Source organism: Alexandromys fortis, unplaced genomic scaffold (genome assembly GCF_014885135.2).
Source record: "Alexandromys fortis isolate MF-2015 unplaced genomic scaffold, M_Fortis_MF-2015_v1.1 scaffold_77, whole genome shotgun sequence".
NCBI lineage: Eukaryota > Metazoa > Chordata > Mammalia > Rodentia > Cricetidae > Alexandromys > Alexandromys fortis.
In genome coordinates, this window is record NW_026067967.1 from 8,586,304 (window position 1) to 8,611,126 (window position 24,823).

At 39.6% G+C, this 24,823-nt stretch overlaps 2 protein-coding genes across 2 annotated transcripts in view; one reads left to right on the plus strand and one right to left on the minus strand.

The window, feature by feature from the left end:
• Positions 1-17,814, minus strand: part of Ppme1 (protein phosphatase methylesterase 1) — a 40,603-nt gene extending 22,789 nt beyond the window's left edge. The window contains exons 1-3 of the mRNA XM_050154423.1: positions 17,570-17,814; positions 2,195-2,289; positions 1,718-1,809 (exon numbers count right to left, since the gene is read on the minus strand). Coding sequence (XP_050010380.1) covers positions 1,718-1,809; positions 2,195-2,289; positions 17,570-17,670 — 288 coding nt within the window. The 5' untranslated portion in view covers positions 17,671-17,814. The remainder of the gene's footprint in view (positions 1-1,717; positions 1,810-2,194; positions 2,290-17,569) is intronic.
• A 301-nt stretch (positions 17,815-18,115) lies between these two features.
• The window catches only part of C2cd3 (C2 domain containing 3 centriole elongation regulator), a 98,022-nt gene continuing 91,314 nt past the window's right edge, over positions 18,116-24,823 (plus strand). The window contains 2 exon segments of the mRNA XM_050154456.1: positions 18,116-18,347; positions 20,344-20,613. Coding sequence (XP_050010413.1) covers positions 18,293-18,347; positions 20,344-20,613 — 325 coding nt within the window. The 5' untranslated portion in view covers positions 18,116-18,292.

The window sequence follows — 24,823 nt, forward strand, 5'->3', positions numbered from 1 at the left end:
CTAATCCATGTCAATAATTTTTATATTGATTACCTGTTAAGATGATCAAGATATATCATTTTGAATACAATGATTCAAACAAAATATTCTTTAAAATGATTTCACCTATGCTTTTTAAACCTATGCAATATATCTACTAGGAAAAATTATTTACATTAGATCTACGTGGCAGCACTGGTCTAGAGACATGAGAAAACTTGGTTCCATCAGGCAATCACAAGTATAGCTTACAGTAAGAGAAGGAAACACCAAACAAAAGTCAAATCCTTTAGTGCCAAGGATTTAATACTGAATCCCAATTATTCCTGCCTTTGGGAACAAAGTTAAACACTTAGGGTTGTAATTAATGACCCTTTGGCTCTAGGTACCTGGTTTCTTTCAGTGGCAAACAAAGAAGTGTGTATATTTGCTCAACACACAAGGAGATCACTTCATTTTATACAATGGTGTTGCTAGTATCTTTCTTAGAAGTCCTTGCATGTTGGATGCCTTATTCTCCAGTCAAAGGTGTGTGCAAGATTTACAAAGGGCAGTATTCATATTAGCCCGTATTGTGTACTATAGACCCAAGTACTACAAGCCAAGTGCTATTTCCTAAATTTTAACGTGCATGCAACTGTGCATTCACACAATTTTTTTTTAAAGTAAAATAAAATAAAGCATACTTTAAAAAGACAGTTAATATTCCAACATGGATGAAAGAGGATTCACCCCTAGCTAAGGAGCTACTGGAGACTGATGGCTGTTAGGAGATGGGAGTCATTTTTCATCCGGGATGTGGCCATTACTAGGTTATGTATGTTCCTGTAGAAGGTCCCACTTCCATGCACACACAAACTACACTAACTAGGCTCAATGGGTTAAAGTAAGAAGATGGAGGCTCAGAGGTTAAGAGCAATGGTTGCTCTTACAGAGGTCCTGAGTTCAATTCCCAGCAACCACATGGGTAGCTCACAACCATTTATAATGAGATCTGGTGCCCACTTCTGGCTTGCAGGCATACATGCTGGCAGAATACTGTATACTTAATAAATAAATTAATTAATTAAATAAGAAGACATGAAGGTGGAAGTACTGGAAGGGTATAAAGAATAATAGGAGGGATTTAGGTTGGATATAACCAAGAGACATTGCTTTCATGTATGAAATTATCAAACAATCAAAATATTTCCATGGGCAAGGTACCATGGGGGCACTGAAGAAAACAAAGTGAAAGACATAATCTAAGGCATGGGAAATAAAATGTCTGCTCATCTAATATGTAAATTACTGAGATAAAGACTCCCCACTTTTTTAAAATTTTTTTTTATGGTTTATTTATTTTATGTGCATTGACTGGTGTGAAGGTGTCAGATCCCCTGGAACAGGATTTTCAGACACCTGTGAGCTGCCATGTGAGTGCTGGGAACTGAACCTGGGTCCTCTGGAAGAGCAGTCAGTGCTCTCAACTACTGAGCCATCTCTCCAGCCCCAAGACTCCCCACTGTTGACAGGGTACAAATTCCATACCTCTGGCCCCAGTGCATATATATACAAAATATTACAAGAACCTCTGGCTTAAAGAACAGGGGATCCTGAGCACACAATGCTAAAGCTCTGCAAATTATTCTCTCCTAACCTTCTTCCGAAGCAATAAATGAGCATGGGAAGAACTAGTCAAGTCCACCTGAGAGAAAACAATCACACAACACACCAGCTTCTAATACCAAAAACTTACCGTGAACACTGCCCAGGAAAGGGCAGAATGGCCTCCTCCATGGAGAAGCAGCAGGACTGGACCCTCGGAACCACTCTTGTAAACTCGAAAAGTGTATGAACAGTTAAAGAGAACAGTGAAAACTGCAGACTTCAAGAAACTTAAGTGGATGTTTCTGAGGGATCAAGGCTGTTTTGAAGCATGCTGTAAGTATGTCTTCTTTTTTCAAGAGGGCTCAGTACTTGGTTTCTAAAAACTCAGTTACTTCAGTTTGCTAGACTCAGAGTATTCTGTTCAGGAATTTAATCTTAAATCCCTTCCTATGTGTCAGACAACTGCACTAAAAAAGGATTCTGCAAAAGGCTTACAGGTAACATTTCCTGCTACGTAAAGGACTGGGGGGAGACAGATGGAAACAGCAAAACAAAGAACACAGGAGCTACCCACGTCTGACTTAGCACCTTGCCCTTATACTGAGGCAGTCTCTTTGAGAGGATATATCCTTGCCAGTTTCATTTTCCACTTCCACATCTTCCATTGACTCAAAGTACTGACTCCATGGGACAGGGGAAAAGTCCCGCTTCCGTCCAGGGCTAAGGAGAGGAAGAAAAGAGAGAGAGCTGTTTCAAATAACAGTTATTATGGATAAGAAGGCAAAACCTTGGTCAATAGATAGTTAACTATAAATCAAAATTAAAAATAGTGTTTTCTCATAAAGACACACGGAATTCAGAAAGCACCATATATAATATTTAAGTAAGTCCAAATAGATTAAGAAACATTAAGATTTTATACAATGCCACATCACACCACCACACCTGGCATTGTATAAAATCTTTGAATATCACTCTCCTCCCCACTCCTCCTAATTCTCTCCCACTTCCCTAACTCACCCAACTTGTATCTATCCCCCACCACCACCTTTTCTTAAACCCATGAGTACAATTGGTGCTGCCCATATACTCTTGAATGTGTGGTCTTTCATCAGAGTAGGGTCAACTCAATAGGTGTCTCATCCTTCAAGAAAACTGGCTCTCCCTCTCTCAGCAGACAACAAAGGCCAACAGCTCCTTACATACCCAGCAGCTGGCAGTTGCTGAGCAAATGGACAGGTCTATCTTCTAACTGTAAGAGGGCCTTTGTTGAAGTTTTAACTTCAGTCCTGGCCAGTTTGTTTTATTTGGGGTTATGTAGGCATTCCCATGGGAAACCTAGAGGCAGAATATCTAACTCCTTAATCTCTCACAAACACAAGGATGTTTATGCTAACTTCACAACCACAACACGACCTGCCAAACATATCACAAGTTACAGAGTCTACCGTTCCAAGTGTAAGCTGTGATAACTGTACTAAAGTAGTAAAAGAACTACCATTGTAGTGAAAGCACCCAATGTTTTTACTGTGCACAATGGTGAGTCACCAAGCCAAGTTCTTTACTGGAATGATTCCTTTTAATCCTTATAAAACGTAGTTGTTCTTACCCCATTTTAGGGCTCAAAAAATATTCAGAGATGTAAAGTGACCAAGGTCACATGGCTAGAAAATAACAGTGACAGGACTGAAGTCCAGTTTCTTTATTCTCCAACGCTTCAAGTCACCCCATGCTATCTCTCAGCTATCTTATCTCTATTCTCATTTACACCTATACGGTCTTATTACACATTATCAGAGGCTTCATTTTCAGAGTCTAAACACGACCAGTTGTGCCAATGCCAGGCATCAATTAAAGAGAAATTACTTTGTAAAATTAAAAGTTATTCTAGGATTCTTCACTTCTTATTTCCTCTATTTAAAAAAAGTCAAACACAAAGCAAGGTTCCATGTTATATCAACTACATACATGAGTCTACCTGGCTATGGAGTCAGTGGTTTTAGACTGCTAAACGCTGCTCTTATCCATGGAGATTCCTAACACATGATTATTTATATGCTCCAGACCTCAGTTGGTTTAGTAAACAATATTAGACATGAAATAGGTAACAAGAAACTTGTTTTAATCTTTTTCTTCTAGTTAGGCCAGAACACTTTCCATTTGAGGTGTAGTTTGGGTTTTGTTTTTTGTTTTTTTGGTTTTTTTTTAAGAAAAGTTTTAGGTCTGGGGACATGGTTAAATGGGTAAACTGCTTGCTGGGCAAGCATGCTGACCTGATTTCATGTAAAGGCTGGAGCAGCGGTACATGTCTGTAACCCCAGCAACAGTGGGGTGGTAATAGGTGGATCATAAGGACCCACCAGCCAACCAAAAACTGTAACAGTAAGCTCCAGGTTTAGTAAAAAACACTGTCTCCAAGAATAAGGTGGAGAGAAGTTAAGGAAGACACTTGACACCGATCTCTGGCTTCCACACATATGTGCAGGCACACACAGTTTTATTCTTATTTTATGTATTATGCCACTACAACCCATACAAGCCTTTTTAGTACTAATTTTTAAAATGAACTGCTGAGCTTTTCAATGAATCAATTGAGAATTCTGAAGTAACAATGGTTTTCAAAAGCATAAAAGGGTTAAATTATACTTTAAAATAAAATGTATTCATTCAATAAAAACTTTGATAGGTCAGTGTGTACAAATTATTTTACATCAAAATAAAATGTATTTTAAGCCTAACAAAATGAATAAACAATTTCTATTTCCTGCTATCCTCTTGGCAGAGAGAAACAAATGTCAGTCTAGGACACAAAGCAAATCTGGCTTCTGCCTAATTCATGGACATTCAGATCTGATAAGCGCTAGGGACGCTCCATGAAAATCGCAATGCAGGTCCAGTGCCTGTGCAATCCTACTGCTCCAGGAAATCTATCTGCAACTGTATCGAGAGCCATAGACCTCGAACAACCTGTTCCTAGAGAAAAGAGAAAAAAAATGACAAAATAATGTACTTTTTAAAACTATTTGTTAAAGCTGGGCGGTGGTGGCACACGCCTTTAATCCCAGCACTGGGAGGCAGAGGCAGGTGGATCTCGTGAGTTCAATGCCAGCCTGGTCTAAAAGAGCTAGTTCCAGGACAGGCTTCAAAAGCTACAGAGAAACCCCATCTCAAAAAAACAAAACAAAAAATTATATATATAAAATTTGTTAAACCTGTAATCATTTTTCATTTGTTACCTAACAGATTTATTTTTATAATCCAATTCGGTGTTTCCTGTGTGACATTAAACGTATCATTTAATTTCTACAAGCCAAGCCTTTTCATGTCTGATGGGGCTGTACACAGGCTGGTATGAGGATTATAGTCTTCTTACTACTCATTACTCTCAAACTAGCTTGCTCTATTTATACATTTTTCTAAAAATATTTTAGTTCTATATTTGCCATAGTTCTCCAGTTAGTCCAACTTGGCTCCAATGTGAGATCCCTGAGAGGAAGAACATTCCCCATGCATTCACAGAACCTGACACATCAATAATTACCATCTGTTGACAATGAAATGAGCCAAAGTGAGTATAACACTGAGCTTGGTGTCTAAGTATATATCCATTATTACTACTATTAAGTGGCTTGGAGGCTAATAAATACAATCCCTTTTACTTAAACCTAGTAAGGTTTCCAGTAAAGAAAATGAGACACTACAAAACTAAACTAACCTAACCTAGCCTGTAGTACAAGAGTAAGGAAAAGAATCAACTCAGTACAGAAACAAACATTACCTGACTCTCAAAACAACAGGGGTCAGAATAGTCTTTCCCATAGACGCTGTGATTACTGAACACCTATAAGAAGTTTCCACACAACTGCTACTTCAGAGTGGAGAGTTAAGTACATTTCGTGGAAAATATGGCTCTGAAGTCTGGTTATCTTAGTTTACATTTCATTTCATTTCCAATAATTAAAAGATTTTTAGTCACAATTTCCTCAGGTACAAGCTCTGAGAAGTGATTATAGGTAACCTTCATTCTGGACCCAGAACCAGAGACAGAGGGAAACTGCCAAAGCAAAAGGCTACACCCAACAAAAAAGCATGAAACACATGAGGAAACAAATCAATAAAGATTTTGCATGCTGAAATTACCAAAATACAGGCTGTTTTGTATATATATTTTTTCCTAGACAGGGTTTCTCTGTGGTTTTGGAGCCTGTCCTGGAACTAGCTCTGTAGACCAGGCTGGTCTCGAACTCAAAGAGATCCGCCTGCCTCTGCCTCCCAAGTGCTGGGATTAAAGGCGTGTGCCACCACCACCCGGCTTGTTTTGTATATTTAAATAGTAGAAAATTAAAAAAATATGACATCAAGAATGAAATAATTAAAAATAAATGGTCTGTTTTTAACAGATTAAGCAGAGCTAGTGGAAATACTACAGACCTGGCCATGCTTCATGAATCTGTGCCTGAAGAATACCGGTGGAGTATCCATCCCGTCCCTCCTCTAAATGTTTGGACCGTGCATTTGCTATGAGGCTTTTGTAGCTCTTTGCTCCTTTTCTGTTCTTTGTTTCTACACTGTTTTTTAGGTATATTCAAGAGAATGACAGTTGTTCATGCCTGCAGCTTCTTTCTTTACCGATTTCAGTTACAGGTGCTTCTAATATTTAGGGAAACAAGCCCTTGTCGTCGTCTTACAGTGCAGCATGACCACGTCTACAGCATTCCCATCGTATGAGATGTTACAGTGGCTACAAAATAAGTCAAAAATGTTTGGTAACCTTAGCAATTAGGGAAATGCAAATCAAAACAACTTGGCGATTTCATCTAGTCCCAATCAGGGCGGCAGCAATCAACAAAACTGACAATAAACAATGGAGGGATGATGTGAGGGGGGGATTTTCATTCACTGTTAGTGGGACTACAAACTGGTATAGTCACTCTGGAAATCAGTATGGAGAACCCTCAAAAAGATACAAATCAATCTACCATATAGTCCAGCTACACAATTCCTTGGCATATGCCCCTTTATGGGACTGCGATACAAATTAGCATGTTGCTTTCATTTGCCTACAAATTGTCTTTCATTTTTCTCTTCTAAATGGCTTACTATTCTTCCATTTGTTTTCTACCTTCCTAAATTTTGTTGGTATTCTATCTTCCTTAACTTGATTTTATTCCTTTTTCCAAATTACTACAATTTACTACAATTGAGTGAGTGTTAGGCTTGGGGAGGGGGGACAACAAAGATAAGCACACAATTTCTACAACAACTTTCTTACTTTTAAAACTGAGAAAACTAAGACAAAGGGAAGTTAAACACCTTCTCTAAAACCACAGAAAGCAGACGAGTTAGACTCTCGGGTCACTGTCTTATCAGTTCTCCACACTGTCCTCGAAATAATATTAGGCTCTCTGTTCTTGAAACCATCAAAGCTGGCAATAAAGTCCAGAACCCGTCAGGAAGATGTAAAAGAGAATCTGTCCCTACTGTAGGGAAGGAAGGGTAGCAGGAGGCAAAGTACCTTTCAGCAAGGCTCAAGATGGAGAGCAAAGGTTTGTGACTGAAATGATAATGGAGAGACAAAGCAGGAGAATGGAGCAAGAAGGAAGAAGCAAGGATCTCTCTCTCTCTCCCCGGCTTACCGAGGGCTACTCCCAGAAAGAGAACGTAGGAGGCACTTTAAAAGAATTCCATCATAAATACTGATATACTGCACCTGTGAAAATCCTAAGTCCTATTCTTAATTCAGTGTTGTTGTTGATGAGCATATTAAATTATATAGATTCCATGCATTGTGGAGCTCAAAAGTGGAAATGACACAGGGTATGTGCAGCAGGAGTACTTAAACATTGTGGCTTCAAGCAAGTAAGTGAAACTGTACTTCACTGAAAATCATTTTCACATAAGACACTTAATACACAGAAATTCCAGCCTGATGAGTCAGACTTCATATGTTTGATAATCAAGGCTTCCACTTTAATTTAGGGGGAAAGACTTATATTTGTTTCACTAGTCACCAAACATGAGGACAACATAGTCACTATCTTCTTTTACCAAAAATTTAAAAGGATGAACATATATTTTCAATGAACTAGAATGACCTATGTGGCCTCACTACATTACTGGCATAACTGTGGCTCTGTTTTCTTACACTGTAGAAGGCCAGCCTCGTACTGTTTTGAGTAGGAATTGAGGTGGTGTAGGATAAAAAAGCCTAAGACAGAAGCTGGTATCAGGAGTGAAGTACTGCTGTGATAGGCCTGACTATGCTTTGTTTGGGGTAATAAGAACTTTGGGAGTTTGGGTTAGGAAAGCAGTAGAATGCTTTAAGTGCTGCTTAATGGGCCATGCTAGTAGGAGCCCGGAAGACAGCTGTGCGGAATGTGATTTGATAAACTGTGGGGAACAAGGGATCTTAGGAGAAGAATGTTAGTATGTTGGCCTAGAGACTGATCTTGGGATATTCTGGTGAAGAAAGTGGCTGCTTTTTGTCCTTGTCCAGAGAGTCTGCTGAGGCCAAAGTGAAGAGTTTTGGATTAATTCCACTGGCAGAAGAAATCTTATTTATTTATTCATCTGTTTGTTTAGTTTTTTGAGACAGGGTTTCTGTGTGTAGCCTTGGACCCTGTCCTGGAACTCCTCTGTAGACCTAGCTGGCCTTGAACTCACAGAGATCTGTCTGCCTCTGCCTCCCCCCTAATGCTGAGATTAAAGGCGTGCACCACTACTGTACCACCACTACCCCGTGGCAGAAGAAATCTTAAAACAGTCTAGTATAGACTCTGTTATGTGGATATTAGTGGTAACTCTAATAGATTTATAATGAAAAAACACAGGCTGAGCAGTGTAAACTACACAATGTAAATTTTGATGAGAAATAGAGCACCAGGAAGTAGAATAGAGCTAAATCCTGTGATCAAGGATATAAACAGATTAAGAAATAGAATAAAGAGCGTGGTGACCTCAGAGCAAGATCCACCCAGCTGACTTTCCAACTTGTGAAAAGGAACTAAAGAAAAACTTAGAGCTGGATGGGTGGGTGGGGCAAACCTTTAATCCCAGCACTGGGAAGGCAGAGGCTGGAGGATCTCTGAATTGAGGCCAGCCTGGTCTACACAGCAAGTTCAAGGACAGCCAAGCTCAAGCAGTGAAGGAAAAGAGAAAGCTGGTGACGAGGTAATTAAGCAAGGACCACGTTCCAGCCTCAGCCAGCAGCCAAATTTGGCAGCTTTTGGTCACATGGTCCTGGATTTAGAGTTAAGGACAGAAGAAAGGAGTGATGGAATAAAGCTGCTGAGGCCAGGCATAAGTCAGGGGTGTGAGGCTTAGAGAGGCTATTGCATGAAGTTATGAAGCAGAAGCCTGGATTACCTTGGAGTAATTACCCCAAGATGTTAGAGATGACAGAGACTTTGGGTACTGATGAAAGCTGATAACAAGGAGTGGAACCAGCCAAAGAGAAAGAAGTGTGTTGCAGTTAACAAAGCTGAAAAAAGTTGGAGATCCTAAGAGCATTTCAACATCAAACATGATGATGCAGAATGGAGTTTGCCTAGTTGGTTTTGGTCTTGCTGTGGTCCAGTATTTCATCACTCTGCTCCCTTCCCTAGTTTTGGAATTGTAATATCCAGTGCCATTATATGTGAACTTTTTAAAAAAAATTATTTTACGGGGGCTTACAGTTAAGAGATTGCATGAACCTCAGAAGAAACTTTGAACTTTTAAACACTGTTGAGACTGTGATAGACTATGGGGACTTTTGATGTTGGACTAAATGCATTTTACATTATGATATTGTTATAAGTTTATGGGGTCAGGGAATGGAATGTGGTAGTTTGAATGCAATTGGCCCCATAATCTTATAGGGGGTGGCACTATCAAGAAGCGTGGCTTTGTTGGAGTAGGTATGTCACAGTAAGTGAAACACTTGTTTGAGGAAGTGTGCCACTGTGGGAGTGGGCTTTGAGATTTCTGATGCTGAGGATACCATCCAGTGTCTCAGTCAACTTTCTTTGGCCTGTAAAATGTAAGACTCTCTGCTCCAGCACCATGTACACCTACATGCAGCCATGTTCCCCACCATGATGATAATAGACCAAACCTCTGAAACTGTAAGTAAGCTAACCTCAATTAAATGTTTTCTTTATAAAAGTTGCTGTGGTCATGGCCTCACCATATCAATAAAAACCCTAAGACAGGTGGCTTACATGTAGAATCACTATAAATAGTGTAATGCAATCTAACAGAAATGTCTTTACACCAACAATTCTGGAACATTCCTTTTCATTTTTAAGATAGCAATGTTTTAATAATGAAGGTAGCCAAGGAACAGTCCTAACTGGATTGGGACTGCCTATTGAGAGTGAACAGCAAAACCAGAAATTTCAAGATAGGTGTTGAGAGCTTGGGAGAAAATCCTGGAGACTAATGTGAAATGATTTTCTAACCCTGAGAACTGAATGCTTTGAAGGCTAACTGTGCAGTCAAATGAGGTCAGCAATAGATGTCAAAGGTAAGATGATTTTACATAAGCATGATGCTGGCGTGTGGGCTGCTGTCTGGTTTTAAGAGATGCTCCATGGCCAATGTTCCTGTGAGGCGCAGAGAACTATATTGGTCAGAGTGATTCACAAGAGTGAAGGCTAAATATGAAAATGTGTCAGAAGCACTGTGTTTTATTTTGCTCCCCTTTCCCTTTCTGCACGCACTCATAAGTGAAATATGATCACTCCAACAGAGCTGACATAAAGCATGAAATTTTTATTCCCAAATAGAAAATGAATTCTAAGTGATAAAGTATTATGACACTATTTCATTGGTAGCCCTTTATCTTAAAGGTTCATTTGATAACTGATTGGGCTTTGTATAAACAATATTTTCTTTATTCTCCTAACAACAAAATTGTGATTTATTTGCTTATTTAAGTATAAACTCCCTTTGTATTTTACTTACTTGCTTCAAAATGGTTATGTAGTTAGAACTCACATTTGCTGGTGAAACGAGCAACACAGAGAAAATGAAAACATGGCATTTTCTCCAACAGTTTAGTACTGTCACTCTGAATTTAAATGGGGAGAAAGGGCAACAGCCATAACAGAAGTGAGATTTAAAACTGTGATTACTGAACCAGATGTTATGGCGCACACCTGTGATTACAGCACCGGGGAGGCTGAGGCAGGAGGATCAATAGTAAACAACAAAGTTCTATGAAACTGCTACACCTTACATAGTGAGTCTGCACTTACAGAATCTGACTTTCTCTTCAGAACTAAGTAAAACTAGTTTTATACAATTTAAGAAAACAAGTGAAGATTGCTCTAATTATTGCTAATTAGTGAAGCCAAGAGAGGAATCCTATTTTGCTTTTTGAAATCTATCTTCTTTCTTCTACAAGATAGTAGTACTGAACTAACGGTACTGAAATAGAGTTGAGAACCAAGTTTCATTTCCAAATTTGTGGGCAAGTTGAGCTGTGAGTGATGTCCGAAAGATAGGAAGAGAGAGAGAGAGATACTGCTTAATGGCATATGAAAATTTTATGGTCAAGGTCAGGATTCCACTAGTTTCTTTTTTGTTTTTCAAGACAGGGTTTCTCTGTGTAACAGCCCTGACTGTCCTGGAACTAGCTCTTGTAGACCAGGCTGGCCTTGAACAGAGAGATCTGGCTGTTTCTGCCTCCCTAGTGCTGGGATTAAAGGCAGGAGCCACCACTGCCTATGGTCAAGGTTGGAAGTTGCTTTGGATTCCAATTCAGTTGTTCAAAAGTAACAAGAGCAAAGAACAGCAGTTGATACTCAAACCACATTGTCTACAAATAAAGTATTATTGGCTCACAAATCCATCCACTGAATGGTTTCTTTCACCCTACATCAGAAGAGCTCAAGGTCTGTGACAGACATTCTGAGGCCCTTCATGGAAAAATTGCTGACCCCATGTATAAATGAGATGCCACAAGGCAGCAGGCAGCAGGACAGAATAGAAAGCTGCACTGATCAGCAAAACCTTTGGATTCATTTGAAATGAATGTTATGCATTCACCAAATTTATAAAAGTATTTATTTAACTTGCTACTACGGAAGGAAAGAAAACCCTTTGCACTCCAGAAGTTTGAATTTTATAAGCATTAACAATAAACTTGCATTAATTTACCACACATAAGGTTGACACAGTAACAATGAAAAAGAACAAAACCAACTACTAACACACAAAAATTAGCAAGTGAGTGGAAATGACAACCATGTTATAGATGCTCAAGTGGAGGGAGAGAAAAACAAAACACTGGAGTAGTCTCAAAGAGCTTCACTAGAGTAGGACTTTCATAAAGTGAAGGAAAAGAGACCACAAGCAAAATAAAGCTAGCAGTTGGCACGTGCAAACAACTTCAGTAGACTGGTCGTGTAGCTCAGAGGAAAGGAACTTAATTGGAATGCATGCAGCATGAGTTCAATACTCACCATCAACCAATAAATAAAGTGCTAATGCCATTGTCTGAGATAATTATGAAGAGCTTCTGATGCTTCCATTTAAAAGTGTATAGCTTGATCTAGTCCCTAAACTTGGAAGAGTCACCAGTGTGTAGGTGGCACCTCCTTACAAAATAGTTTTCAGTCAGAGAACAAGAGATGAACAGGGTAAGGACAGAAAAAATTGATCCTATAAAGTGAAGCTAGTGCAGAGATAACTAATAGTACTATAAAGAGAAGTCAGTGCACAGATAACTAATAGTACTATAAAGAGAAGCCAGTGCACAGATAACTAATAGTTCTATAAAGTGAAGCTAGTGTAGAGGTAACTGCTAATAGATAAGTACTATCTTGTATGGACTTGCTTTTGGGTTAGGGGAATTAAAGAAGAAAAGATACTTGGCAGGCAGGTCTCTAAGGTTGAGGTGAGGCCAGACTGATTTACAGAGCCATTTCTAGGACACCCAAGGCTACACAGGGAAACTCTATCTCAAAATAAATAAATTAATTAATTTAAAAACGATAATCAGGAATGGATCCTTACACTAAAGAGACTGAACAGTAACAAGCATAAGCTTATACTTATAGATCTTATAGAATGTTTTATAGACACTCCTACTGTACCTACAATCTGTTGAACTAAAGTACAAATTCTATTACTCCATGAAGTTTAACAAACTTTCAAAGAAAAAAAAAAAAGAAAATACAGCTCTGGTTATACCATCCTCAAGGTACCAGTGGGGAAGGAAGATTATTCTTAGGATGAGGTCTCTCTATCAATGGCCATCACTTAAATTATCAGAGAGGGCTGGTGATGGCTCATCAGGGAACGTACCTTCTACTTAGTCTGCTGACCTGAGCTCTTTCCCAGGACCCACAGTGTGGAAGGGGAGCTCCAGTCTTGTAAGTGGGTCTCTAACCTTCCACATGTGTATGCATATATAAACTAAATTAATAAATATGAAGTTATTTTTTTAAAAGGTATCAGAGCAAACTCTGAAAAAAAATTCTATCCTAAAGAAGTTCTTGAGGAAGAGGTAGATTAGCAATGGTTATGTCAGATAATGGGTAGTGCTGTATCTCCAAGGGCCAAACAGCCACAAAATGTGGTTCCTATCAGGAGATAACCAAATGAATTATACAGTCAACCAAGGCAAGAGGAGAGGGAGAAAACTTCTATCCTGAGAGAATAAGAAAAAAAAAAAAACACAAGTTTCAAATTTTAAGCTAATGTCTCAAATATAAATAGGCTTAAAAGACTTGAAGATCTTGGAGTAACTTGGAGAGTTACTGATGAGGCACGAACTTCACAAACTTGACAAGGAATTTTGCAGCAGAGGCTAATACTAAAGTTTAATTGCAGTCGGCCACTTCAATCAAGGCAGTGCTGCTTTTCAGATGCCCTCATTAGCAGTATTTTGAAATAAATAGTATTGGGGCTGGAGAGATGGCTTAGCAGGTAAGAGCACTCTTGCTCTTGCTCTTACGACAGATGGGAGTTCAGATCCCAGCATCCACATTAGGTAGCCTACAACCACTTGTAACTCTAGCTCTAGGGGATCTGAAGCCCTCTTGTGCCACCACGGGGACTTGCATTCATATGTATACCCACACACATCCACATAATATTTTAAAAGCAGAATCATTGATAAAGCATAAACAAGTTGAATAATGAATAGCTTTACTACCTATAGTCTTTCCGATGGAAATGGTGTGCACTCCAGCAGTTTTAAGAGATACTCCCCAAGTATAACAGGGCTGCAAGGCAAGTAAGGAACCAATCCAATTTAATGAGAGTAGCTTCAAAAGCTGTAATAAATTCAAACAACTACATGACTGTGTTACCCAAGAGCATCTATTAAAAAATTTTATAGCACCAGGATTTCAGTCCTCACCCAAGAGCAGTACTGCTGTACTTGAAAAACGAATGAATCTTAACAGCTGAAGCTAGTTCTACCACATGCTAGTTAGGTGACTTTTGATCTGATACAAAATTCTCTTAGCCATAAGTGGGGAAGGGATTTATTTTGTAGGGTTGTAAATAGATTAAACCAAATAACATAAAAAAGTTGCGATGACAATGCAAAACATTTTTAAAATTAACTGTTATTACTATAGTATCCATTAATATACTGGAACGTCTAAGTACAATTTTAAAAACCAAATGATGGAAACTCAAGAAAGTTCATAAACTTGGAATTCATAAAATCAGAACAAATGTACATAAAGTTTAGTGAAAATGAGGCAAGAGAGTTATGGTAAACACTTCTAATCCCAGAACTAGGGAGCTAAAGAAAGAGGACTGCCTAGAATTTGAGCCAGCCTGAGACCCTGTTGCAAAAAAACAAAAACAAACAAAAAAACAGTTAGGTGTGGGGGTCAATGTTTACAATCCCAGCACTTGGGGGGGGGGTGGATCCTTCAAGTTCAAGATCAGCCTGGTCTACAAATAGTGCGTTCCAGGCCAGCCAGGACTGCCCAGTAAGACCCTGTGTCCGTCAAACCAAGGCAGAGAAAAGTGCTAAGTAAAAAGCAAGTAGAAGGAGAAATAAAAAAGGATGTTTTGAAACGGACAGAAACGAGTTCTGTCAAATGAGGACTAATAAAGAGGAATCTTAGAGTGACAACATACACAAATGAAGCACAAGCTGGGTGATAACCATGAATTAAATCAATAGGTCTCTATCTAGACACCTAATTGTACTACCTAGAGTCCTATCAATTAACTTTTAAGGGCACCTTAATTAGTAACAGGAATAGTTAAACTTGGTTTCCACATTTACTTTAAATAAAATACTTCCTCTGCCTTTGAGTCTACTTTACAGCAAAAATACAGACTTCCAGGACTCTCAGGTTCCTCATCCACAAGACACAGTGGTAAAATGGGGCAGTTTCTAAGTTTTCTTTCAGCTTTACGATTTTAAGATAAAGAGTCTCCTTTACTATTAAAATGCTATGTACCAACAAGGAAGCAGAAAAGGAAAATAGTACTTGAGGACCACATACAATTCATCAACATCTGTTCTTCTCGTCCTAACACTATGACCACAAAGCATTGTTCTGCAAGGTTTGGTGGCATACACCTGTAATCTTAGTACATAGGTGGTCGAGGTAGGAGGATCAATTCCAGGCCAACCTGGGCTATAAGCAAAACCATCGAGAGAGAGAGAGAAAGAGAGAGAGAGAGAGAGAGAGAGAGAGAGAGAGAGAGAGAATATGAATGAAAATCTTTCTAAAGCATTATATTTTCTAGAATAAGCAATGACCTAAATCAATAAAACCTCTTTGAGTTTGAGGCCAGCCTGGTCTATAAGAGCTAGTTCCAGGACAGGCTCCAAAGGTACAAAGAAACCCTGTCTCGAAAAACCAAAAAAAGAAAAAAAAAAAAAAGATAACATCCTTTAATGAACAGATTTTTCTCTTGGTACTGTTCACCAATTCTTAATTTTCAGAAAATTTATTTTGATACAGCAAGGAGCTGAGGTCTAATTACACTTACCTGAAGCACATAAAACTGTTTTTAGAAACTAGCATTTAGGTATATTTGTACAGATGAAGACCAGTATACTAAAAGATGGAATTGTAGTTAGGAAAACAGACATTAAGCCAGGTGTGGCAGGACAATCATGAATTAAAAGTTAGGCTTGGCTATACATTGAGACCATGCCTCAAAAAAACAAAAACAAAATCAAAACAAAACAAAAAAACACACACCAAAAATAATTATTACATTAATTTTATATTAATTTTAAGGATAATTCCCCAAATAATGGTGTAGGTCAGCTTCCAAATTCCTTTATTCATGTTAAAAGCTCAATCTTTGTCTTTTCATGACCAACCTTTACTTTATCTTGTAACAAGCCTTTCATTTCCCCTTCTAGTGTGCTTCCCTTATTCTATCTTCAGTCAAAAGTGTTTTCTTTTTTCTATTATGGGTCTCTTGATTCTGATTTTCCCAACCATCCTCTCTCTCCTCTCTTCTCTCTCTCTCTCTCTCCTCTCTCTCTCTCTCTCTCTCTCTCTCTCTCTCTCTCTCTCTCTCTCCACACACACACACTTTGCAGAATTCTCTTTCTCTCCATTCCAATAAAAAAAAAAAATCAACCTTCACAGTACATCTACGCCTGTTATCTTTTGAGCAGTTTTTGGACACACTACTTCTTTGGAACTGAATATATCTCTTTGGTAATCCTTTCCCCAGAAAATCTACCAGTTTATCACTTGAATTCCAAGTACAACATATACCTCTTTTCCTTTTATAATCAGTAACCGTGTAAATGACCCAATGGCTATTCAATTCTCTCTACTTTCTAGCAACTCTCTTTAGTATGTTCAACTATCATGCTTTCTCCAGCAGCCACGTTTCCTGTAACTTGGCACAGGCCTGCCAAGGACCTAAATTTCCAAAGCTTCTCTCATGAACTCAGCTGTTAAGTTGGAAGTGTAGCTCAGTGATGTGGCAACTGTCTAGTTCTGGGTTTCATCCTCAAAACCACAAATAGAAATAAATGTTTTTTAAAATCTCTCTCACACTACTCCCTTTTCCAACAAACTCCCCCCCCCCATATTACTCTTAAGTGGCTACACCCAGTGCTTCACTGACTCTAAATCTTTAGACCAGTACATAGTTTCCCTCAGGTTCCATTTGCTTAGAAAAAAACAAACAAACAAACAAACAACTGCCCAAATCTTTCTCTTGAAGCTTCCCAGATTCTACCTCCCCAGTACTTCCATTTAACAACCCTAATCCTAGTTTCTCCCTTTCTCAGTCTCTGGATATCAATGGTCACTGTTCCAAATTCAGCCGCCCTTTTCGTCATACCTCACCTATTTCGCTAGCTTCTTGGCTCACTCCCTTTAACAGTCTCCTGGCCATGTTTTCTAACTCTCCTTAGGCCTATTCCCCAAGCTCTCTAGTTCACCCCCCTCATTTTCTGATTCTGACTCTCACACTTCTGGGAACTTTTTCTAGAACCTTCCACTCCTTCGTTTTTACCTCAGACATTTTTCTATACCCCTCAGGTGAAAGCCTTCTTTCTCCTGGACAACTTACTTGACCCACAAGTTCCCCTCAACTTTTCTCTCAGTCGTTCCCTATTCCCCTCAACTATGGTAGATTCCCCTCTATCTCCAATCTCATCACTTCTGGAGTTGCTGCTCGTCATCTCTTAAATTATCCTTTCATCTTTTTCAACCTTGCCCTTCTCTTTCTCTCTCTGTCTCTCTCTCTCTCTGTGTCTCTCTGTCTCTCTCTCTGTCTCTCTCTCTGTCTCTCTCTCTCTGTCTCTCTCTCTCTCTCTCTCTCTCTGTCTCTCTGTCTCTCTCTCTCTCTCTCCAACAATGTTATCCGTCCTCCAATGTCTATTCCCTTAGCGCCTCACCTAGTCCCCGAATCTACCTTCTACTCCATCTAAGCATCTCCAGGCCAACGCCAGCATTTCCTCCAATTCACAGCGTCCCTTCCCATGGTACTCGGAACGCCCAGACACCATTCTCCAATGGCCTGGGCCTGGTCTCCTGGGAGAGAGGTACAAGTCACGTACCCCATCCGCATCTTGGCTCCGCTCTGACTGCCCCCGCTGCCGGGCAGAGGAGGGCGAGAGGGTAGGCGGCCGAGGTGCATGCTTTTTTCGAGGGCCGACATCAAGGGGAGACCACACGTCGACAACAGTGTCCGAAGCTCTGTCCCACGATACGTGCAGCACAACCGGTCACAGCTCACTCCTCTAACGACGCCTAGTCGCCTTTGGACAGCACCCAGACACTGGCAGCGCCGCCTACCGCCCACTACATCGATAAGCCCCGCCCCCTCGCCTCGGCGCTTCCACCGGAAGTGCGCAACAGCCTTCGCACAAAGGAAACTGGGTAACGGAGTCTGCGGTTCACTTAGAGTCCTATCAGAGAACTCGACATCCCTCGCCGGAAAAAGGCGTCCTCCTGAAGGCAATGCATGCTGGACAATGAAGTCCTCAAATTGTGCATCTCTTTACGCTTGCGCAACTGCCGGTGCCCTGGCGCAACCTCGCAAAGGTAGGGAAGCAAAGCATTCTGGGTGTTGTAGTCTACTCGCTGGAAAGCGTATTGGCGCTTTCCCTTGGCACCGGTTTGCGGGAACTGTTGGAGAAAGAGTTACTTCTTCCTGCGTCCCAGGCATCCCAGCGGCGCCGTTGCCGGGGAACGCAGGCGCCGTGGGAAGGCTTGGCGGGAGCTAACAGCTTAGGAGCTGGCACCTGCGTTGAGGTGGTCTCGAAGGGCCCGGACTCGGCATGAAACAACGGAAAGGCCAAGGGCCTGGGGGCGGCCGTGGTCGCAAGAAGAGAGGTAACTTTATCTGTCCAAGGTTGAGAAACGCATAAAAGGGCTAAAGGACTTTTGAGACCTACATCCGCACCGGATAAACAAAAGAAAAGAGGACGAAACAGAAGAATATTCAGGGGACTAGAAAGTTAAAAGAGGGGATTTTTTTTTTTTTTTGAAGAATGGAAAGGAAATAGTGCTCGTGGGTTCATAAATGCGTCAAAATGAGGATTAATAGCTACGGATAGGAGAACAACAAAATTAAGAGTGTCTTTTATGATAATGATAAATTATGTGTGGTAGTAGGATTTGGAGTAGGAGGAAAGGATATACATATATTCCGAACGAAGAACCTGAAATGTTGAAAGGGTAGTATAGGACTTTGTTAAATCAGGAACCCACGCTGACCAGAAGAACAGGGATTGTTAGCCCGAGTGACCGCAGTTACTCAGGAACTCAGAGCAGATCATGAATCTGAAAATTAAATATGTGCTACCTTAAACGTGTCACATTGGGTGACCCTGACTTTTGAAATTACAGTTGTCTCCTAGTGGGGATGGTGCTGTTGAGAACAGTGATGGTACATTAGACATCATGTTGGGGACTGAACTCAAGCCACAGTCTAGGAAGATCTGTGCAAGCTATCTAAAGATCAACAAGGCAATTTTGAGGTCATGCCTTTCCTGCCAGGAATGATGGAGGATCTAAGAAGAAAGATGTCCAGTGCTGGTATTCCCTGTGTCAAAACAGTCACGCGTCAGGTGATGAGAACAAAGTCAAAGTAGAAATACAGTAGAAGTGTTGAGTGACCTTGATATGACATATGCATATATATATGTAATATATACAGGTATTACATGCATCTATATGCATAAACTTACCTTTCAACAGATTATCCCTGCAATTTATGGTGGATCTTTTCTCCACTATACACAGCACAAATTATTTTGTAAAAAAAGAACTGTTTTTATTGATTTCTGATCAGATAGATTTCAGTATTTTTTTTCTTATGACATATGATCTCTTCCCAAGGAAAATGAGAGATGGAAAGGTGTATACATAAATGGTTTTATTTTTCTGAGACAGGGTCTCCCTGTAGACCTCAGGCAGGTTGACATTGTACTTGAGGTCCTCCTGCCATAGCCTCTCAAGTATTTTTTTTTAAAGTCTTCTCTAAATCTTTCAGAATAGGTGCTGACTGAAAGGAAAACCAGGGTTGTATTTATTTGTTTATTCACATTTTGATTCATCATCTCTTTGAAATCTTAGTAAAATTCAAAGTTAATAAAAGTTATGAGCCCAGAACTAAGAAATAGCAGCAAACCTAAAGATAAAGTCTCTGTCCTTAATTGTATGATCTTGACAGCAGAGACAATTTAAGATGGTCTTTGCTGAAATTCTAAGTTGTGTTGATACACACTAAATTGTGTGTCAGGGGAACTACTGTTTCATATTCAATGACTGTTTTAAAATAAGAACGAGATAATAGATCTTAACTGTGAAATTGCCAAGTATTTAACAAAACTTCCAACTACTGAGATTTAAAAACTCTGTCCACTTGACTAATCATGTTTGTGTTTTTCAAATAGTACCTTTCAATTAAAGCAAAGTTTGGATTGACAGCCTTACTTGGACTGTTCCTTACTTAGACAAACACGAATGCAGCCTAAATCCTCTTAAGGTGTCCAGCTCGTATAGGTGACCAGGTAGGCTGTTTTTTTTTAGTGACTTCTCAGTATTAGAACATGTAGGAAAAGCCTTCTCTGTAGACACTAAGTAGTTTTACTTTTCATTCGAAGATCATATTACGATGTGGTGATGTACCCCAGCTCTCAGGATTCAGAGGTAGGTGGATCTCTGTGAGCTTGAGGCCAGTATTCATCTCTGGGTTTTTCATATTCATGCTACACAGGACTATCTAATGAGATCCTGTCTCAAAAGAAAACAAAAGAAAAAAAAACCAACCCATTTTCCACAGTTAGTCTAGATTTTAACTCAGTTTTGTTGTGTTCTTCCATAGGTTTGAGTGACATCTCACCATCAACAAGCCTGCCACCTCTGGTTGAAGGGCAGTTGCGCTGCTTTCTCAAACTTACTGTTAATAAAGTCGTATGGAAGATTGCGAAGCCTCCCACTTCTGTACTTGTCCGAGTAAGATGGTGGGGAGAAACGTCAGACGGAACCCTCTTTTGTCCCAGGGATGCATTGCAGACTGAACCAAAAGTTGTGAGAACAACTACCCGTTATGCTATTCGTTGTGGTCCAAAGCAGTTCACCTCATATCTAACAGGTATGCTTGTGTTTTGTCTTAACTGTAAACCTGGTATGAAACCTGCTTACTGTCAGCAGTCTGTTATTTCAGCAAAGACTATCTTTAAAGTGTCTTACCTGCCACGATCATACAGTCAGTGACAGAGACTAATATCTTTAGATCTTGCCACTACTTTTTAGTGCTGGGTTCATAATACTAACTTTGAAACTTATCAGATTTCAGAAAGATGATAAATCTAAATGAAAATGATATTAACTTTGAAATTTATCAGATTTCAGAAGCATGATGAATCTAAATGAAAATGATATTTATTTGTAACACTTAAATCCTCAAATGAAAAGGGTTAGCAGGTCAGTAAGAAAAAAAGGGTGTCCTTTAATACAGGAATCAGCAGTCATACACTTATTTGTACATCCTGTTAGATAGCTATACTTCATCTGAGCATTTAAGTTGGTGTTAGGAACTGTAGGAGTTGAGGAAAGTGCCTTCACATTTCAGGCCCCATTTGCTATGAAGTGAGATCAGACAGCTACCCTTTGACTGTCTGGGTGTTTTCATGAAGAAGCAGCCTGGTTGAGTTGAAAGGACACAGATTTGAAGTCTAGACAGTTAAGTTTGAACTTTAGATTCAGACTTGGGATTGTTGTGTAATGCTAGGAGGTTTTTGTTTGAGTTTGGTTTGTTTGTTTGTTTGTTTGTTTTTCAAAATAAGATTTCTCTGTGTAGCCCTGGCTGAACTGGAACTCCTCTGTAGACCAGGCTGGCCTCCAACCCAGAGATCCTCTCCCTTTGCCTCCTGAGTGCTGGAATTGAAGGTGTGAACCACTACAGTCAAGCTAGGTTCTCAAGAATACAGAGTCTCAGTTTTCTGTTGTGAGGAGAATAATATGTTCCTATTAGGAATTATCATGGAACTTAATTGAAAAAGTAAAGTGACCAGTCCAGTACCTACTACATTGTAGGTTTAAGGTCTACACAGATATTTTCTGAGGAACTGGGGGACAAAGTTTTAAAGTATTGTACCTACCAAGAGCTGACACAAAGCATTAATGAGTGATGCCAAGCAGTATGTGAGTAAATATGCAATTACTCATGCATAGAAAATTGTGACTAGGTCACCATTAACGGACAATTGTGTAAATTACTAGGAAACCAGAATCCTACTTCTGCTTTTTACTTTCTACTTTATATTGAACAAACCTTTTCATCTTTCTGGACTTTAATTTTCCTATCAATAATTTGAAGGAGCCTAACACAAAATAATATGTTCATGCCCAAATTTCATTTTCTAGTTAGAAAAGAAATGGGAAAGGCAGTGTTTGAATAGGACACCGATGGGGGTGAAGAGAAGAGCCAGCTGTCAACATAACCATGATATGTTCTCTAGAAAGTAGATAGCCGGCGGCAGTGGTGGCGCACGCCTTTAATCCCAGCACTGGGAGGCAGAGGCAGGCGGATCTCTGTGAGTTCGAGACCAGCCTGCTCTACAAGAGCTAGTTCCAGGACAGGCTCCAAAACCACAGAGAAACCCTGTCTCGGAAAAAAAAAAAAAAAAAAGTAGATAGCCAAGTTGGGACGGTGAAATGGCTCAAAGACAATTGCCACAGAGCCTGACCACCAGATTTTGGACCGAAGGTTCCACACGGTAGAGGAAGAAAGTTGAGTCCTGCAAGTGGTCCTCTGACTGTTACTTGTGCACCGTGACAGTGTACCCTTCAACAAATAAGCAAATGAAATAGACAGAAAGAAAATGAGAAACCAAGAGGTCTATAATTCCTTCATATCAATGTCTACTATAACTGAAAACTTGGGGAAAGTATGACTATTTCTGAATTCTTTTCTGTACCCCTTTCTCTCTTCTGTATCCCTTTCTTGCATACCACACTTAAGATGCAAAAGGTAAGCTAATGAGTAGTTTATAGATTGGCACAAAACAAAGAGTCCAGGGTAAATAGAAATAGCAAACCAGTGAGTTCAGATAAAACAAAAACACAGGGAGCGATAGCATGTTTGACAGTTTATGAAATACTTTCAAGTCTGTCATCTTATAAAAGCAATCCTATGGTGTAGTGAGGTGATTGCTTATTCATTCCCTTAATTTCTTTTATCTTACTCAGAAAAGATGTTGGTACTGTTGCTAAACATTATAGCCTTTTTGTTGAAGGAAAGTGAAAATACAGTTGAAGGATTAAGTTGAAGCCTCTGGGGAGTCCTAGAATGCATGCCCTGAGGCCCTGCCCATTTGCTGTGGGAAGTGGGCTTATTTTCTAGATGGTGGGTTTGACATTCAAAGAATTAAAAGTGATTAACCCAAGATCACCTCAACTCTAGCCCTAATTTTAGGAAGACTATTATCTCCAGGTTCTACTCTTTCATGCAAAGTAGAGAGCTTGGAGTTGGAGAGGTAGCTTAGAGTACTGTCTACTATTCCAGAAAACCTGCCTTCGGTTCCTAGCACTCACATGGCAGCTGTCAACTGGTTGTACCACAAGTTCCAATGGGTCCAAGGCCTTCTGGCCTCCAAAGGAGATCAGGCACAAAAGTGGTATATAGGTGTACATGTGGGCAAACTCCCATACACATACATTTTTTTAAGCATAGAAGACTTGATAACACCTCATTGCTTCTTTTATGTCTTTTTTCCTTTACTCTTTACTCTTTTGCCAGAAGTAGTATCCATAAATATTCCAAAACACACTTCAGTGACCCTCTACCATCCCGTCGTCACCACTGTGGTAATCAGAGAAGACTCAGTTGGAATGAGTGCCAGTGGGAATGTGAATAATACTGAATGATAGTACAGCAAAAGTGAAGGAAGGATAAAGATCATAAATTTGTTAAGACTGAAATGTTTTCTTCTTTGGGCAACATATAGTAAGGTAACATGGTAGACTCAACTTTAGAATTGGATAGAACTAAGTTTTAGCCCATTTTGATGACTTTAAAACTTACTGAACCTAGGAATGTTCTTGTTTAACCCCCAACCTAGAGTTAGAACACCTATATAGGAGAATTGTAAAGGAGGGACAAGGGCCAGGGATTTAGCTTAGTGGTAGAGTGCTTGGCACAAAGCCTTGGGTTTGGTTCTTTGCTCTGGAAAAATAAAGCCCAATGAAGTGATGCATTGTGCAAAGACACCTGCCACCAAGTCTGATGACCTGAGTTTTATCCCCAGGCTCTACATGGTGGGAGGAGAGAACCCATTTCTGCAAGTTGTCCCGTGACCTCCACCTATGTGCTGTGATATGCTTCATACACAACGCAAAAATAAGTGAAAATGTAATTTTAAAAAATGATTATAAAGAGAATAATGAGGCTTGTAAGAATCTAGCTGTTAGTAAATAACCAAAGATGTTGATCCATTTCTTTTTCCACATGTGTATATCATTGGCAGCCTACAGAGTACTTTAGATCAGTTTATGTAATTTTTTTAGATAAGCACCAGCAAAAGGGTTATGGTCTGTTAAGTAATTTGTTTAAAGTCATATAATAGTCACTCAGTTCAGTAGCTGCTGTGTGGGAAGACACTGTCCTGTGTAATCTATATGCAGTATCCTCAGTTCCCCCACACAGATGTTAAGATGCCTATTTTATAGATAGTTCCACCAAAACAGCTTCTGACTATTAAAGCAAAGAAAAACCCACATGGACCTTCTCATTATAAGTCCTACATGGTTTCCATTTAAGTATTGAACAAGTAGTAATAATGAACCATTATTTAGCTTTGATAAGAAAATACTCAGAGTTTGTACTGTCCTGACATGATATTAGATTCCATTTGTGTGCATTTTATTCTCTTTCCATGATTTAAGATTCTAAAAGAATGAGAGAGAAATTGTAGAATGTAGATAAGGTGTCTATTTCTGTTTGTCTTGGTTTCAAGTGTTTTGGGTACTTCAATATTCTAAAACAAGCAATGAGATTCTGGGAGGTCAAGACAAACCCCTATAGTCATGCAGAGTAGCCCTTTCTCTAAGTCAATACTGAAAGAATGAGAATGAAGTTACTAAGAGCTGTTGCATTTATATTTCAAGTATTTTCAGACTAATGCTTGAATTCTTGGCAAATAAATTTACTAGTACTTTTTTTGTGTGTGTGTGTGTAGACCTGGCTGGCTTCCAGCTCATAGAAATCAATCACTCTGTCTCTATCCCTATCGTGCTGAGATTGAAGGTTTATGTACCTGGCTGAATACATGTACTTTTAAAGGTGTGTATGTGTGTGTGAG